At 35.4% G+C, this 15,697-nt stretch overlaps 1 protein-coding gene across 1 annotated transcript in view; it reads left to right on the top strand.

Moving 5' to 3' along the window:
* mtrex (Mtr4 exosome RNA helicase) overlaps positions 1-15,678 on the top strand; it is a 16,561-nt gene extending 883 nt beyond the window's left edge. The window contains exons 2-20 of the mRNA XM_028462263.1: positions 911-1,054; positions 1,231-1,297; positions 1,391-1,453; positions 1,604-1,716; positions 2,398-2,572; positions 2,651-2,741; positions 3,544-3,668; positions 3,757-3,855; positions 4,878-4,998; positions 5,088-5,219; positions 9,281-9,360; positions 9,441-9,551; positions 11,599-11,700; positions 13,525-13,650; positions 13,928-14,078; positions 14,996-15,168; positions 15,258-15,326; positions 15,402-15,527; positions 15,670-15,678. Coding sequence (XP_028318064.1) covers positions 911-1,054; positions 1,231-1,297; positions 1,391-1,453; positions 1,604-1,716; positions 2,398-2,572; positions 2,651-2,741; positions 3,544-3,668; positions 3,757-3,855; positions 4,878-4,998; positions 5,088-5,219; positions 9,281-9,360; positions 9,441-9,551; positions 11,599-11,700; positions 13,525-13,650; positions 13,928-14,078; positions 14,996-15,168; positions 15,258-15,326; positions 15,402-15,527; positions 15,670-15,678 — 2,077 coding nt within the window. The remainder of the gene's footprint in view (positions 1-910; positions 1,055-1,230; positions 1,298-1,390; positions 1,454-1,603; positions 1,717-2,397; positions 2,573-2,650; positions 2,742-3,543; positions 3,669-3,756; positions 3,856-4,877; positions 4,999-5,087; positions 5,220-9,280; positions 9,361-9,440; positions 9,552-11,598; positions 11,701-13,524; positions 13,651-13,927; positions 14,079-14,995; positions 15,169-15,257; positions 15,327-15,401; positions 15,528-15,669) is intronic.
* Positions 15,679-15,697: the final 19 nt, after the last annotated feature.

Raw genomic sequence — 15,697 nt, 5'->3', positions numbered from 1 at the left:
TCAAAAGTCACGAAAATTGGAGAAATTACTTTGGTTTTTCTGACAGTCAGTGTGACGGTGACCGGAGTCATGTAAAACAGCTCTGTTTCATTCAGTAGCATAACAGCGGCCTATAAGTGTGCAATATGAGTATATGAACAAGTAACAGGAACATTTATATTGGTTTTACAATCTTACAATAGTAATGTTTAGCCTAGGTAATCCTTATTTTAAATTATCAGCTGTAACAATATGTTTATCTGTTCCAAGTAAGCAAAATATGTGAGAGTTTGTATTGTCCAATTAAATAATAAAGCCGGAAACACTGTTTATGTAATATGACAACCTTTTATAGACTACTTTAATAACAATAATTAGCCCATAAAAGAAAGATATTAAACAGTGTATTATTCACTCCCCACTTTTTCATCCTTTAAAAAAAAAAGTAATAATAATAAAAAAAATGTATTCATGCATTTAATGTGAGTAATTATGTATGCATATGTTGGTTTAAGACAAGTGTATGTATGTGTGTATATACTGTATCTGTTTTGTTTTTTTAAATTTCATTTTACACATTTTTTGTATCTGGGTACTATGAGTGCAATGCTAACATTTAGAATGCATAATCATGCCGTCAAGCGGGACTTGTGTACATGTATGTTCCTAAAAGTTGAAATAAAACGAGTTTGCAAAAAAATAATATCATTGATATATTGGATGACAATCCTTGTGTGTATGGAAATGACAGCTGAGGTTTTCACGTTTCTTTGTTGCCTTACTGGGACTTTTCAATCATTTGTTGACCAAACAATGATAGTTTTTTGCGTGAATGTAATCTGGGATATTTATTCTGTGTCAATCATCACAAAACACACTTTGAAACTGACTGAAAACTCTTTTTTTGTTTTGCTATTAATTTGTTTTCCAGGAAAGCTGTTGAAAAACAGGTCTCGGACAAGAATGCTGTTCCATCAGTTGGACCCAAAAGGGAGGCAGCGGACAGTGATGGGGGAGAGGAGGCGGTTTTTGGGAAGAAGCCCCGACTAGAGACAGTTTCATCAAATGACTTAAAGTGAGACAAAATACAGATGACAAAGTGTACTTTATTATGAACCCTTAATTGTGTGCATACCATATATATATATTTACATTATTCTGTTTAATAAACTGATATAATAAACTGGATATGTAGTTTTGTTTGTTATGGTAAATTTGCTGTGCTCATAATTTAAAAATGGTTTGTTTCAGTCTTGCAGAATTAATGCCACAAGTGAAGGTGGAGCAAGTAGAAACAATTGAGGGATGTTCTCATGAGGTAAAAAAAAAAAATGCAACTTCTAAGACGTTTGTCCATCATTATATTGTTTGTCTCATCATCTCCTCTGTAAAACCTGCCTTTGTCTCATAGGTTGCTCTTCCTGCTGCTGATGAATATAAACCATTAAAATCCAGAGTGGGGAAAGCAGCCAAGGTAATGCAACTTTCATTTTACAATAATTTACTGCACAAAAAAAATAAATTGTGACCAGAAGTCATTATGCCGTTCTACCTTATTGTGACACAGTATTTATTTTGTTGTTTTCTCATGATCTATCTTCACACTGATGCTTTGTTTTTCCAGGAGTATCCCTTTGTCCTCGATCCCTTCCAGCGCGAGGCTATTTTATGTATCGACAACAACCAGTCTGTCCTCGTGTCTGCTCACACGTCTGCCGGCAAAACTGTCTGTGCTGAGTGAGTCCTCCAATAAGTGTCTTTATTTACGACAAGGGGCAATGCATATTAATAGACAAACATGTAAATGTGCCAGATTGTAGCCACAGGTTAGTTTCCATCTGTAGTCCCCAGCAGTTTGCTGTTGTGTACATAAATTAAAAAAAAAAACAAAACACAGACAACTCTAAAATCTGACAGCATGGACAGTACAATAAAATAAAAACACTGACATATAACGACATTTAGCTGAGGACAGACCAGAAATAAAGTGACCATTGCAGCTAAAGTGCATTAGGCAGATGATAAAGTGTGAAAATGCTAATAGTTTTTGTATAGAATAAGAAATTGCACCTCATCCTTAGCCTGGTTGGTTGTTAAAGTGCTAATATTATTGCCCATGGTTAGCATTAATAGATATATTTATGCATATTATTATTGCACCGAGAGAGAAAAAGACTATGTACGTAATATTGCACAAAATGTGCATACATAGATGAATGTAAGTATGTATGCATAGATATATTAAGATGATTAGGCATGGTCACAATTCTGATTTGGTTTTTATTTTAATTCGTGGCTAAATATAACTTGTTAGCTCTTTGTGGCTAGCTGTACGATAACTTATCTAGAAACAAAAGCTAAATTTGGGAATATGCAGGTATCATCAGCAAACACTGCAAAAAGTTTGTCTTTCTTCAGATATGCGATAGCGATGGCTCTCAGAGAGAAGCAGAGAGTGATCTTCACCAGCCCCATCAAGGCTCTCTCCAACCAGAAGTACAGAGAGATGTACGAAGAGTTCCAGGATGTGGGACTGATGACCGGTGACGTCACCATCAACCCAACCGCCTCCTGCCTCGTCATGACCACAGAGGTGGGAAACGGTTTCCGCTCTGGTCTTAGCTTTTGTTGGAAGGTGTAGCTTGACATAATGAACCTTTTTCCCTCATAGATCCTGAGAAGCATGTTGTATCGCGGCTCTGAGATCATGAGGGAGATGGCATGGGTCGTCTTTGATGAGATCCATTATATGAGAGACGCAGGTTGGTTGAATGTAAACACAAGAGTGGAAATGTTTGTTTTACCAACTGTGGTAAAAAAAAAAAAAAAAAAACTTTGACATGGCAGATAAAAAGAATCAGTGATAACTAAGGGTGTAAGAAAAAATTGATTCAGCGATATTGATTTGATTGTATCTACTCTGCTGTTCTTTGTTCTCTGTTTTTTGGACATGATCCCAATAACCCCCTTGAAAACGAGATGACTCATCTCATTGGGTTGATCCTCCAATAAAATGTCTATAAATAAATAGATAAATATCGCGATATTTCACTGCATGCTTATCATATCGATCCAAAAATTGTCCACATCGATTTTGAATCATGTTTTTTTTTTACAAAAAACCATTTATTTGCGCTAACATGTATAGCACGTAAACACCTGGTTACTAGGTCAAATTTGTAATCATTGATATCGCAGTGTATATCATATTTTTCAGTATCGGGATATGTTTTATCGTGAAATGGAAATTGTGAATCGTATCGTCAGATTCATGGCAATGCACAGCCCACGTGATAACCAAGCAAAATTTGATTGTAGGTTTAAGTTTCCACAGGCTGAACTAACTGTCAATCAGATCCAAAACTAACAAAATAAGTTCTGAATTTATCATGATGATGATTTCTGTGTGTAATTTTCATCAAGTGCTTAATTCTCCTGCTGATTTCTGGAAGTTTTCTTGTCCTTAACAAACACAAAAAATAATTTGAATTGTTGGAGGGTTTTCATATGATAGATTTTCTCAGTACTTATGTTGTCAGATCTGATGCTTGGTATTCCTTTCAGAGCGTGGCGTGGTGTGGGAGGAGACCATCATACTTCTTCCCGACAACGTGCATTATGTTTTCCTGTCGGCCACTATTCCCAACGCTAAACAGTTTGCTGAATGGATCTGTCACCTTCACAAGCAGGTAAAGGGAGCTCTCACCAGCGTTTGTTGTACGTTTGAAGGCTCTCGATCTCATTCTTATTAAAATGTTTGCATTCCTTTTCCTGCAGCCGTGCCATGTGGTCTACACAGAATACCGCCCGACTCCACTGCAGCACTACATCTTTCCAGCAGGGGGCGACGGACTCCACCTGGTTGTTGATGAGCATGTAAGTGCACATGTAACAGTTCTATAAAGCAGGGGTTCTCAACCTTGGAGTCTCAGAGACACTGGGAGTGGTCGCCAGATGCCAGATTTGAGCCAGTTTTTGCTTATTTTTACCCTTTTTTCTGCAATGACACCAAACTTGCCATATTTTAACCTTTTTTTCATCACTTTTTCTTGCTATATTTTTATTCTTAATGCATTTTTGCTTCATTACTCCCATTTCTGACACATTTCTATCAAATTTCAATGCTTTTTCTGCACTTTTTTCCGCTTTCAAGACATTTTGGCACTTATAAATCGTTTCCACCACTTTTCCCACCTAATGTCACATATGTTAACCTTATTATTGTCACTTTGAACAGTTTCACCATATTTCATTTTCAATTTAACCACATTCACCATTTATCAATGCCCATTATGTGCCAGTTTAAAGTAATTGTTCCTACCTTTTTCTGTCACTTTAAAGCCAATATTGAAATTTTCAACCCTTTTTACCACTTTTTTTGTCTGTTTTTTGCCATTCTAATTTGCAACTTTAACCAATTTCTGTAGTTTTTAAAATCCCATTTCACCACCTTTTCCACCATTTTTTGTCCGTTCAACATATTTTATTTTTGATTAAAATAAGGATTTACATCTTTAAGATGACTATATACTTGGGCGCAAATAATAATAAACTTACTGGATAACAGTGGATATTATTAATATTCAGATAAATAAATACATTTGGTTATCACAGATTCATAGAACAGTGGACCATCATTTTGCTCACTTTATGGATGGTCCCTAAAAAGCTCTCCTCTTTATTCCTCTTTATAGATGGCCCTGTCTCCTTATGATTGTTCTTGAATGTTCACGTCTGTGTTCAACTACCTTGATATGGCACCTTTATTTTGGGGGTCGTGGGCTGAAAAGGTTGAGAACCACTGCACTTAATCATTGTGGTGCAATATTTTTTGCCTTTACTTTAGATGTCTCTGCTAGTTTGTTAAATGCTGAACACATTTTAATTTTTCTTTTAAGGGAGACTTCAGAGAAGACAATTTCAACACAGCCATGCAGGTGCTGCGAGACACTGGGGATTCGGGAAACAGCAGCGGAGGCGGCAAGTGGGATCCAAAAGGACGGAAAGGTGGCACCAAAGGTATTTAAATGCCTTAGAAAATGTCAGAAATTGACCCATAAATATTTTTAAAGTCATCAGCAAAACATCAGAACGTTCTCTTTGTTCAGGTCCGGCCAGTGTTTTTAAGATAGTGAAGATGATCATGGAGAGGAACTTCCAGCCAGTTATCATCTTCAGCTTCAGCAAGAAGGAGTGTGAGGCGTACGCGCTGCAGGTGGCCAAACTGGACTTTAACAGAGGTTTGTGCGTCCCTTACATTCCACTTGTAACTCAGTGCATGTGTCAGAGGTGTAAAATATACTAAATAGTACTGATACACACAAGGACAAAAATGTTGGTACCCTTCTGTTAAAGAAAGAAAAAACCACATTGGTCACTGAGATAACTTAATAACTAAAGAAAAATCAGACATTGCTTTTGAATTGTGCTTCAACAGAATTATATAAACCACAATTCAAAAGCAATGTCTCATTTTTATTTGTTAATGTTCTGTAATTTTTATTTATTATTGTTATTATTATAATACATACATTTTTTATAGCACTTTTTTGGGTGCTCAAAGTCGCTTTACAATGAAGGGAACAATGTTGGGGTTCGGTGCTTTGCTCAGTGTTTGTCATTTTCAAGTTATTTCAGTGACTATTGTGTGTTTTTCTCTCGTCAATTGATTTAATTTCATTGAAATTGTACTCAACTCCAAGTACAAGTAAAAGGTAGCTCAATTAAATAGTACTCAAAGTAAAAGTTACTACCATAGTTACTTTCACCCCCCACATTTATTTTTGCTAATAAATCTTGCCCGCGGTTCCCTTGGATACAGTAAACATCTCATGTATAAACTTCAAAAGGAAGAGATAAAATCTTGCACAATTGGAATTTAATTTATTTTCCACTAAGGCATCTGTAAAAAATAAAAGGTTTATCAAAATGTACAGTTCTTTTTTTTTGTTGATTTTTTTAAATAGAATAACGCCAGTGATTTCAATTCAAAATAGAAAAAAAAATCTCAGGCTCTAAGTATAGCTACATTTATGAATTCTAAAACAGTGCCATGCTAAATGTACCACATGGGTAACAACATAATGGGTAGGAACCACAATCAAAGTGTTGATCATAAATGGCACGACTAAGAACATGGATTATGTTCAATTTGCCATGAAATGGACATAAAAAAATTATCAGAAAAAATAACAATTTATTTAGTAACGGTTGGGTGTAGAAATGTAATAAATGACTTGACTTCTTTTAAAATGTACTTATGTGGAAGTAAAATTACTGATTTAGAAATGTACTCAAAAAAAGTACAAGTACCCATTAAAGCAACTCAATTACAGTAACGGGACGTGTAATGTTACCTTCCCCTCTGGCATGTGGGACTTTAGCAGCACAGGGCTTGATAAAACAGCACAACTATAAAAGCTTTAATTCATAAAAAATTAATTCTACTCAATAGTAATCATCTGGGTTAGGGTTAGGTGTCTTTCCCCCCCCCCCTCTTACTGAAGAAACGAGGCCCCAAAGCTATGAGGCTAAGCTGTAAGGCAGTTGCTCAATCTGCTCCACACCAACAAATCCTGAAATGTCAAGAATTAGATTGAAAGTGATGAGGAAACTCTGAGTGAAACTTTGTAATAAGCTGCTCTAATTCAGGCTCAGCTAATGAACAGTTACACATTCTGTTATTCAGCTGTAAAATTCCTGCTTCAGGGTTCATCAAGTCCTTGTTTGGAAATGTAATAATCTCTCAGTTTAATTTATTTAGTTTTCTTTTCTACTTATTATTAATAATGAAGGAGTTTGTTTTAGTAGAGAGTCACGAGGACTTTCACTGTACGACGGCTGCCAACTTTTATCATTGAAAACAAATTCACCCACTCGGCTTAGAACATTAATAATTTTTAAGATTGTGTTGAATGTTTGGAAAGCTAAAGATTAAAAATCTTGTGAAATGTTTAACTGTTAAAATCAACAAACAGATTTATTGACTGATAGGGTTTCTATGCCGAGCCTAAAGTTTAGCTAATCTGTTTATTTGGTTGGTCGTTAGGGGTTCAGGGCTCAAAATGTGAAATCAGGGATTAGGTTTGTATTCTTAACCCTTTGTTTTACTGTCATTTAACATCACAGACTCAAGAAATTTTTAAGTTTATGCATAGTACCAGGCTTTAACCCAAAGCCCAAACTATAGCAAAACTTATGCTGATCATTAATTCAACTATAAAGCCTTTTACATTGTTAAAAGCTTTCTAAAATGTTGATTTTTATTGTTATTGGTGAACCACAAAATTACTAATTTCCACTCAAAAGCGTTTTCTTAAACAAAATAAAACAAATAACTGAAGTAATTTCCAACTGTTTCCTCACTCAGCTTTAAAAATAGTTGTGCTGGCATTTTTTCACAAACATTAGGTTTCACTCCACTCTAGTTTTTAGACAGTCAACACTCTGGAATTATGTCTGTGGAAAAAAACTCAAATTTTGATCCTCATTTCTATCTTTGTCTCCAAATTAATCCTTACTGACACTGATGTTTATTCAACTTCCAAGTTTCCTATCAACGCATCAACTTAGAATATCGTTACATGATGTGTTTATGACGTGTAAGTCAAAAATGTCATGACAAAAACGACCACAATAAATGATTAAGAATATTTTTACTTGTTGCATGATCGGTACATTTTTTTATGCAAGAGAAAAGCAGAAAAGTTCCCAGAAATTAGTTTATTTTTGTATTGCAGCAATTTTTTTTTTTTTTCAAATGTATTTAATTTATTTGGCACTGTTTAAAATACAACAAAACATAATATCCACAGTGGACAGACATTAACAGAAATTAATACACTTAAGAGGAATGCCAGGGAAAAGAAGTGGAGGATTCCCAATATAACAATTAAAAGAGAAAAATAAATGAATAAAATAAAATCAAGGCAAAATAAAGTAATGTCTAGACCGGGGTAAAAAACCTGGAAAAAGAAAAACAACATTAACGTCAAAAGATGAGCAAAAAAACAGAACAAAAAGCAGCCATTGTTTGGTTATTCATTAAGGAATAGATTTTTGATATTGTTTTTAATTAAGCACAGGGAAAGTTTGATCAGATTAAGAAGTAAATTCCATTTTCTGGGACCTATGGATGTAATGATGAATTGAGAAGTAGTGGTACGTGATTGGTTGGGGGGAAGTTTGAGAGCAGTTCTAGTAAAAATAATTATGGAGTTTATCATTGGCTGTAAAATAATTGTTAAAAAATGGTGGGAGTGTTTTATTTAATGAACCATGTACAGGGTTGGGGGTCAATTCTAATTGTAATCGTGTAATTGACAATTAATTACAACTATGGTGTGTAATTTTAAGAATATGTTGCTGATGTAATCACAACTGAATTGTAATTGCAATAAAAATTCTATAAAAATTGTCCATTTTGATTAAATGCAAAACTGGGGAAACATGTTACATTTCTACACACTGTATGCTGCTAGCAGTTATTAAAATGTTTCATATCAAGCTTTCCTACATTTTACATTTAAAAAAAAAAAATGAAATCAAGGGGTATAGTGACACAAAAAAGGCTTAGACGCCCATACCAAAAAATATTAGAACCCATATTTTCATTGATTAGGAGGACTAACAAGGTAATCAATAGATAGGAAATAAATTAGATGATAGATATTTGTTTTTAATGTCTTTTACATCTGATTTAGGACATATGAGATGCTAACACAAGAGTAAAGTTAACTTTTATTAGGACATTTATTTCAGGCTTAGTAATTGTGAGTAATTGTAATTGAAATTAACTTTCTGAGTAATTTAATTGTCATTGGAAAAAAGGCTGGTCACTGTAATCGTGATTGAATTGTAAGTGAACATGGGTAATTTAAAACGTAATTGTAACTGAAAAATGTAATTGACCCTGACTGTGTACGTAGGAATTGAGCAAGTTGAAGTTTCTTGTATTAATTTAAGGTGAAATATATGTAATTAAAAAGTATTTTGTGCTATCTCAATCTATGCATTTTAAATGCACCATTTGTAAAGTGAGTTTTGTTTACCCTCAAGCTGTAAAACACAATAAAATCCACTTGATTTGATGAAGAGTTGCTGGCAGGGAGTTTTTTTTTTTTTTTTAATATCTTTCCTAACTTTAAAGCACACGAGCAAAGCAGAAATCCATCTGGACATGGAAATCATTCATCATCATTACGCAGCTGTTGGTTTGAGTCTTCAGAAGAATAATTCCTGTTTAAAGTCCTGCGAGCTGTCATGAGATGATTGAAATGAATGCGCTGCTTGTTCACTTTAGATGATGAGAAACGGCTGGTGGAGGAAGTGTTCAACAACGCCATCGACTGTCTCTCCGACGAGGACAAGAAACTGCCTCAGGTGTGCCTTCAGTGTGCTTTGAACTTGTATTTAAGAGAGTCTGAAATGACGTGGCCTCACTGTAAAACCCCTCTCCACAGGTTGAACATGTGCTGCCACTGTTAAAGAGGGGAATAGGAATCCATCATGGTGGACTGCTGCCTATCCTCAAAGAAACCATCGAAATCCTTTTCTCTGAAGGTCTGCTGAAGGTAAAACTGCTTCTCTGGGATGATCCTTCTAACTTCAACCACTAATCCAATTTTACCCTGAGCTGCTTATTGTGATCAGCGTGGCACCAGCACACACACATTCCCATTCACTCCTATGGTCGGCCTCAAAACTCCAATTATCTGCTGCGTGTTTGTGCTGCGAGAAATGACATGGGAGTACTCAGAGTTTCTGTCTTCACCAACACTAGAATAGATTATAATAACACTCAAATACTGCATAGAATGAACAGGGCAACACCCTACGAATCAACCTGAGCCGGTTATGTAAAGTTTTTTAGAATAATAATGTAAACGTTGACATTTAGAAATGGATCAGAAAGATATTATTCCCAGGGAGATTTTACCTACACTCATCTGATAACAAAGTCACCATTAGTTAGAGTTCATTCAAAAATTCATGATTAAAATGTAAAAGATTAAAAAGTGATTTAAAAAAAAAAAAAAAAAAACATTGGACTGGTGTACGAACTAAAGGTGTAAGGGGAAAAAAAATTAATTCGGTGATATATTGCGATATTTCACCGTGCAATTATCGTATCGATCCAAAAAAACATCCAAATTGGCATTTTTAATCATGTTTTTTAACAAACAAAAACATTTATTTGCGCTAACGTATACATAGCATGTAAATGCCTGGTCACTAGGTGTCAGTGAATGCACCATCAGACCTTGTTAAACCACCTCACGCCTCAGCACATACTGGGCATTTTTCTAGATGTACCTGTATGTGGTTACTTAAAGAATTTAATAATGTATCAGAATCTGTCGTAGAAGCAAAAGTTAAACGTTTTTGAAAAATGTAATTTGACAGTTTGATAAACATACCACTTGTTTGGAGCCCAGAGTTCACAGTAAACATGGTGATGCTGTGTTTAATTGTTATGCTGCAAAGAAGTGGAACAAACTGCCAGCAGAGCTGAAGTCAGCATCACATGTGAACATTTTTAAATCAAAGTTAAAGGCACTTTTTTTCTCTATTGCATATGATTGAGAGAGAGATTTTTGGTCATGTTGATGAAATGTGTTTGTTGATGATTTGAATTGATTTTACTGATGATTTTAAATGTTCTTATTGATTTTAAACAATTGAATGTTTTATCATGTAAAGCACATTGAGTTGCCTTGTGTATGAAATGCGCTATACAAATAAATTTATGTAATGCCTTGCCTTATGATAGAGATACTTAAATTACAGTTAGTTACATTTACTTGTTCTTGCACATTTAAAAAAATGAAATAAATTGCATTTTATTTTCATGCCATTTTGTACTTGTAAAGGTGAGATTTGTAATTATTGATAAAGCAATGTATATCATATTGTTTAGTAACTGGATATATATTGTATCGCGTCATGCAAATCGTGAATAGTATCATCAGATTCATGGCAATGCCCACCTCTATTATGAACCAAGGGGTACGTCTGCACATCTGTAATTAACTGTATATTATTTTTTTAGATTAAATCACGTGTCAAACTCAAGGTCCGAGGGCCAAATCCGGCCCTTTGGAGCATCCAATTTGGAAAATGACATGTGTAAATGAAACTCAACAATATTTATCACAGTTTTCCCGGTGTTTAAGCAAAAGTGAAACGTTTTTGAAAAAGTTTATTTGACAAAGATGGCAGTCATTTTTAATGTTAAACTGCTAAAAAAACCTCAAAATATTTCAAATTTCTAAAATTTTGCTCCAAAAATTATATAACATTTTCCTTAATTAAATACAATTTTGTCACAAAGTGAAGACCCTGTTGGGACTGACATCTGTCACTTATTGCTTGGATATTGTCGGTTTTTCACATATTTTGTATTTTATGCATACGTAGAAGTGCAGTCTAGGGCACAATAATGTTGAAATTACTAGTTTTCTCGCATAAAATAAAATCTGTGGCCCTTTTGAGATCAAACCGCTCCATATTTGGCCTCTGAACTCAAATGAGTTTGACACCCCTGGATTAGATTAACAGTAATGTTACCGTCTGTTATAAAGATGATGAGTTTTTAAGTGAGTGTTGGTTTTGTTTCAGGCTCTGTTTGCTACAGAAACATTCGCTATGGGAATCAACATGCCAGCTCGCACCGTGCTCTTCACCAGTGCACGCAAGTTTGATGGCAAGAATCACCGCTTTGTAAGAACACGCACGCACGCACACGCACACAGTATTAGATTTTGATGCATATCTGCACACATCGAGTCTGTAGTCATGTATTTTTTATCGTGTAAACAAAGTATCCTTCTTGTGTTTTATTGTGCATTCCTGCTGTGATGCTGGTGTATTAATAATCATCCAGTGGAAACGGCCGCCCTCTGTAAACAGTGTTGTTTTTTTAAACGCTGCTCTGTTTTGTTGCTGCTGTCACGGCGCTCTGCTCTCAGGCCTTTATAAGGTCTTCAGGCTCTACAGCTCCACATAAACACTGTTGTTGTTTTTTTAAAGACATGCGCGCATGTTTTAACCTGTCATCACTCAGTTGCCTCCTCCATCTTCATTTGAAATGCTAAGAAAACCAAAGATCTACTTCCCCTGCTCACTTCTTTCCTCAAAGTATTTGAATGTTGGTATGTTTTGCCTAAACATTCTCTCTACGTGTGTCACTACACTGGCATAGCAGATTTCACTCCGACCCTAACTCTTTCCTCTGGTATTCCCTCACCCACTCTTTATATCTTCCCCCTAATAAAGCCCAGACACAGTCACATTCATGCAATGTAATACATGTATTGTTATTTACTTTTTGCAAGAAAAAAAGGTGCACAGTTGTTGCGAAAGGTTTCACTGCGTGTAGTGTTGACCTATGACAACAAATGCAGACACGCCCACTGTAAGGCTAACTCCCATCTGGTTCCTCTGATGTTGCCAAAACTCCACACAGGACGTTAAAGTTTTCCTTTCTGGATAACTTTAACTTTAAACTTTTCACAGTGCCGTACCCCTTCAGACATTTCACCTGAAGCCATGTACCCCCTACTCCTGCACACTTTAAAAACATAAATATATAATGTCATATACAATGTATCCCTACCGTGAAATTTGTCACTGTATTTTACCTATCCTTTTGAGGAATGATATATAATTAAAAAAGGGACTAATAATCTGTAAGCACACAAAAAACTTCTTAATCAGAATTATCACTTGATTTATTTGAAAAATGAACCGACTGGCATTTTTAGTGAGAAACAATCTCTTTTATTTTGGGAGAAATAAATCTACCAAACACATGGCGATTGAATATATATCAGTAATACAACATATTTATTACCCTGAAACTGTAAAATACAGCTCGCCACAACTTTAATGAGAAGGCTGAGGTTGAGGAGACACACGCCACTCTGCAATATTTGGCTGAATTTGAGAGAGTCTTAAATTGTTCTCCACGCAAAGTTTTTATTTTGTTTTCTTGTTTTTTCAAAGCTGAAAATTAACCTTTAACAGAAGTATGTGGTGGCAAAGGACATCAAGCATATTTGGCTAGTGCAAAGCAATGTAGCGCTTACCATATTTGCATTTTTTTGATGAGATTGTAAGAGTGCCCTCTAGTGGTGACAGAGAAACAGAGGCCAATGTGTAATTTGTGGCAATGCATGGAGGCGCCTGACTGCTGCTCTATTTATATTCTAGTTTCTTAAGTTCCACACCTCGTACTTATCCCATGAATTATCTCCAACAATTATTAATTTAACTCCAATATATTAAATTTTGTGTCTCTGAAGTTCTGCCAAAGTCCTCAATAAAGGTAAAACTAGTTTTTTCTCCCTTGTGCAGATGTTGCTGCACAAAACACAGAAATGATTAACCATTTCTGATTTTCTTGTTTTGACTGATACATGATGAAAACACAATACAGCTATGAACTTAAAGCATTCACAGCATTCTCGATAGAACTCTTGCTTCACTCGCCTGCTGTAATCATCCTTCCTTAGGATCAATGTATTTATTTGTCTTCTGTTGTAGATCACATCAGGCGAGTACATCCAGATGTCAGGGCGAGCTGGGAGGAGAGGAATGGACGACAGAGGAATCGTTATTTTCATGGTGGATGAGAAAATGAGTCCAGCTATTGGCAAACAGCTCCTTAAGGTACTGCAAATGTCTCTAGATCCCGATTTTAAAAATCATCAACGATGTCTTTGATAGTTTGGGATACATTTTGGCACAGAGTCAAAAAGGAGGCTCGTTTTTTTACATATTTGACATATTTACAGCAAACTTTGAATAAGAACCTTTTTAATGTTAAAGTCCTTCAATGTCCTAAATTTTTCAGGACAAAATACATTCTGGACTCTAAGGAATAAAACTGTTAGTAAATATTTGTAGCTATGAAGTGTTGACTTGTGTCTTTATGTGTGTGATGCAGGGCTCAGCGGACCCGCTGAACAGTGCTTTCCACCTGACCTACAACATGGTGCTCAACTTGCTGCGTGTGGAGGAGATCAACCCAGAATACATGCTGGAGAAATCTTTCTACCAGTTTCAGCACTACAGGGCCTTGCCTGGTGTCGTGGAGAGTACGTATTTTCCTCAAGTAGTAACGCACTATTACTAAAACTTGCACAAATCTAGTGTTGTTGTTCATTTGGTTTTTTTTATTGTCAGAGAATAGTTTTTCAGAATTAGAAACACTTCATTATTCCCGTGGGAGAAATAGCTTTTTTTTTTTTTTTTTTATACAAATAATTTGAATGAAAAGAAGACACGCTAAAACATAGAAAAAGAAAGTGTACATAATTAATTGAATAAAAGACTTTTAATTAAATAGGGATTAAATACAAGTGCAAAAAAAGATTAGAATGAAATATATAGACCGTTTCGAGATGTGTGTAACATTTCCAATAATGCAAGAATGTAATATAATTGATAACGTTGACTATAAAAATATGTGTCAACTTGTCGTTTAATGTTGTAAATACATGATTAGTCATGTAAAGCACATTGAGTGGCCTTGTGCATGAAATGCGCTATACAAATACATTTGCCTTGCCATTAAATCAGGCCAGTGACGAAGAAGAATTGCGCAAGAGAAGAACCAACCTAAAGTCTCAAATGTTTGGTTGCATTTCACTGAAAACTTATACTACACACCTGATCTAGAACTAACATCTGTTACATGAAACTAACAGTAATATGTTAGAATTAAAGCAGTACATTTACATTATATTAAGAATTGTATTTTTTGTTTAAATAAATTTGGGAAAACTGTAATAAAATACAAATATACACACGTACAGATAATCACAAGTAAAGTATAGTGAGCCATATACATATATAGGAGGCTCCTAGCTGGTTACAAACAATAGAAGTCTTTATCTTCTTGACCAATATGTTCCAATTCTGTGTACTTTTGATGTCCACAGGCATTTTAAAGTTTATCTTTGATGCAGCATTTTTCATCGCGCATTATTTTGTTTTGTTTTTTTCCCCCCAGAAATCAAGAAACTGGAGGAGCAGTACCACGCCATTGAGATCCCTAATGAGGAAAGTGTGGTGGCTTACTTTAAAATCAGGCAACAGCTGGCCAAGCTGGGTAAAGAGATCCTAGAGTTCATCCATAAACCAAAGTACTGCCTGCCTTTCCTGCAGCCTGGACGACTCGTGAAGGTACACATTCATTCGTTCATTCTGCTGATAGAACATGTGCCGTCACCAACACACGGTCTCTAAGAAAAGCTTTTTATCATGTTTTTCAGGTAAAAAATGAAGACGCTGACTTTGGATGGGGAGTTGTTGTAAACTTTAGTAAGAAAGCCAATGTGAAGGTAAGTCACAGCCTCAGAGACGCCATCACTGGAAAAGAGCTGTTAAACAATGTCATGTTTTTTATTTTCATTTAGATCAGCACAGACACAGAGCCGCTGTACGTGGTGGAGGTTTTGATTCACTGCAGTAAAGAAAGTGTTAAAAACGCTGCGACGGAGGCTGCGAGGCCTGCAGCTGCTGGTGAAACAGGAGAAATGCAGGTGAGTGAAAACAACAGAAACCAGGGTTGGGTCAATTACATTTTTTAATTACAATCACGTCTTCAATTACAAGTAAATTATGATTACGGTGACCAGCATTCTTTTCCAATTAAACAATTCTAATTGACCCCAACCCTGACAGAAACCGTGAAAAAGTAAAAACTAGATTG

The sequence above is a fragment of the Gouania willdenowi genome, chromosome 12 (genome assembly GCF_900634775.1).
Source record: "Gouania willdenowi chromosome 12, fGouWil2.1, whole genome shotgun sequence".
NCBI lineage: Eukaryota > Metazoa > Chordata > Actinopteri > Blenniiformes > Gobiesocidae > Gouania > Gouania willdenowi.
The sequence above is the reverse complement of the archived record's forward strand: the minus strand, read 5'-3'. Positions and strand labels throughout refer to the sequence as shown.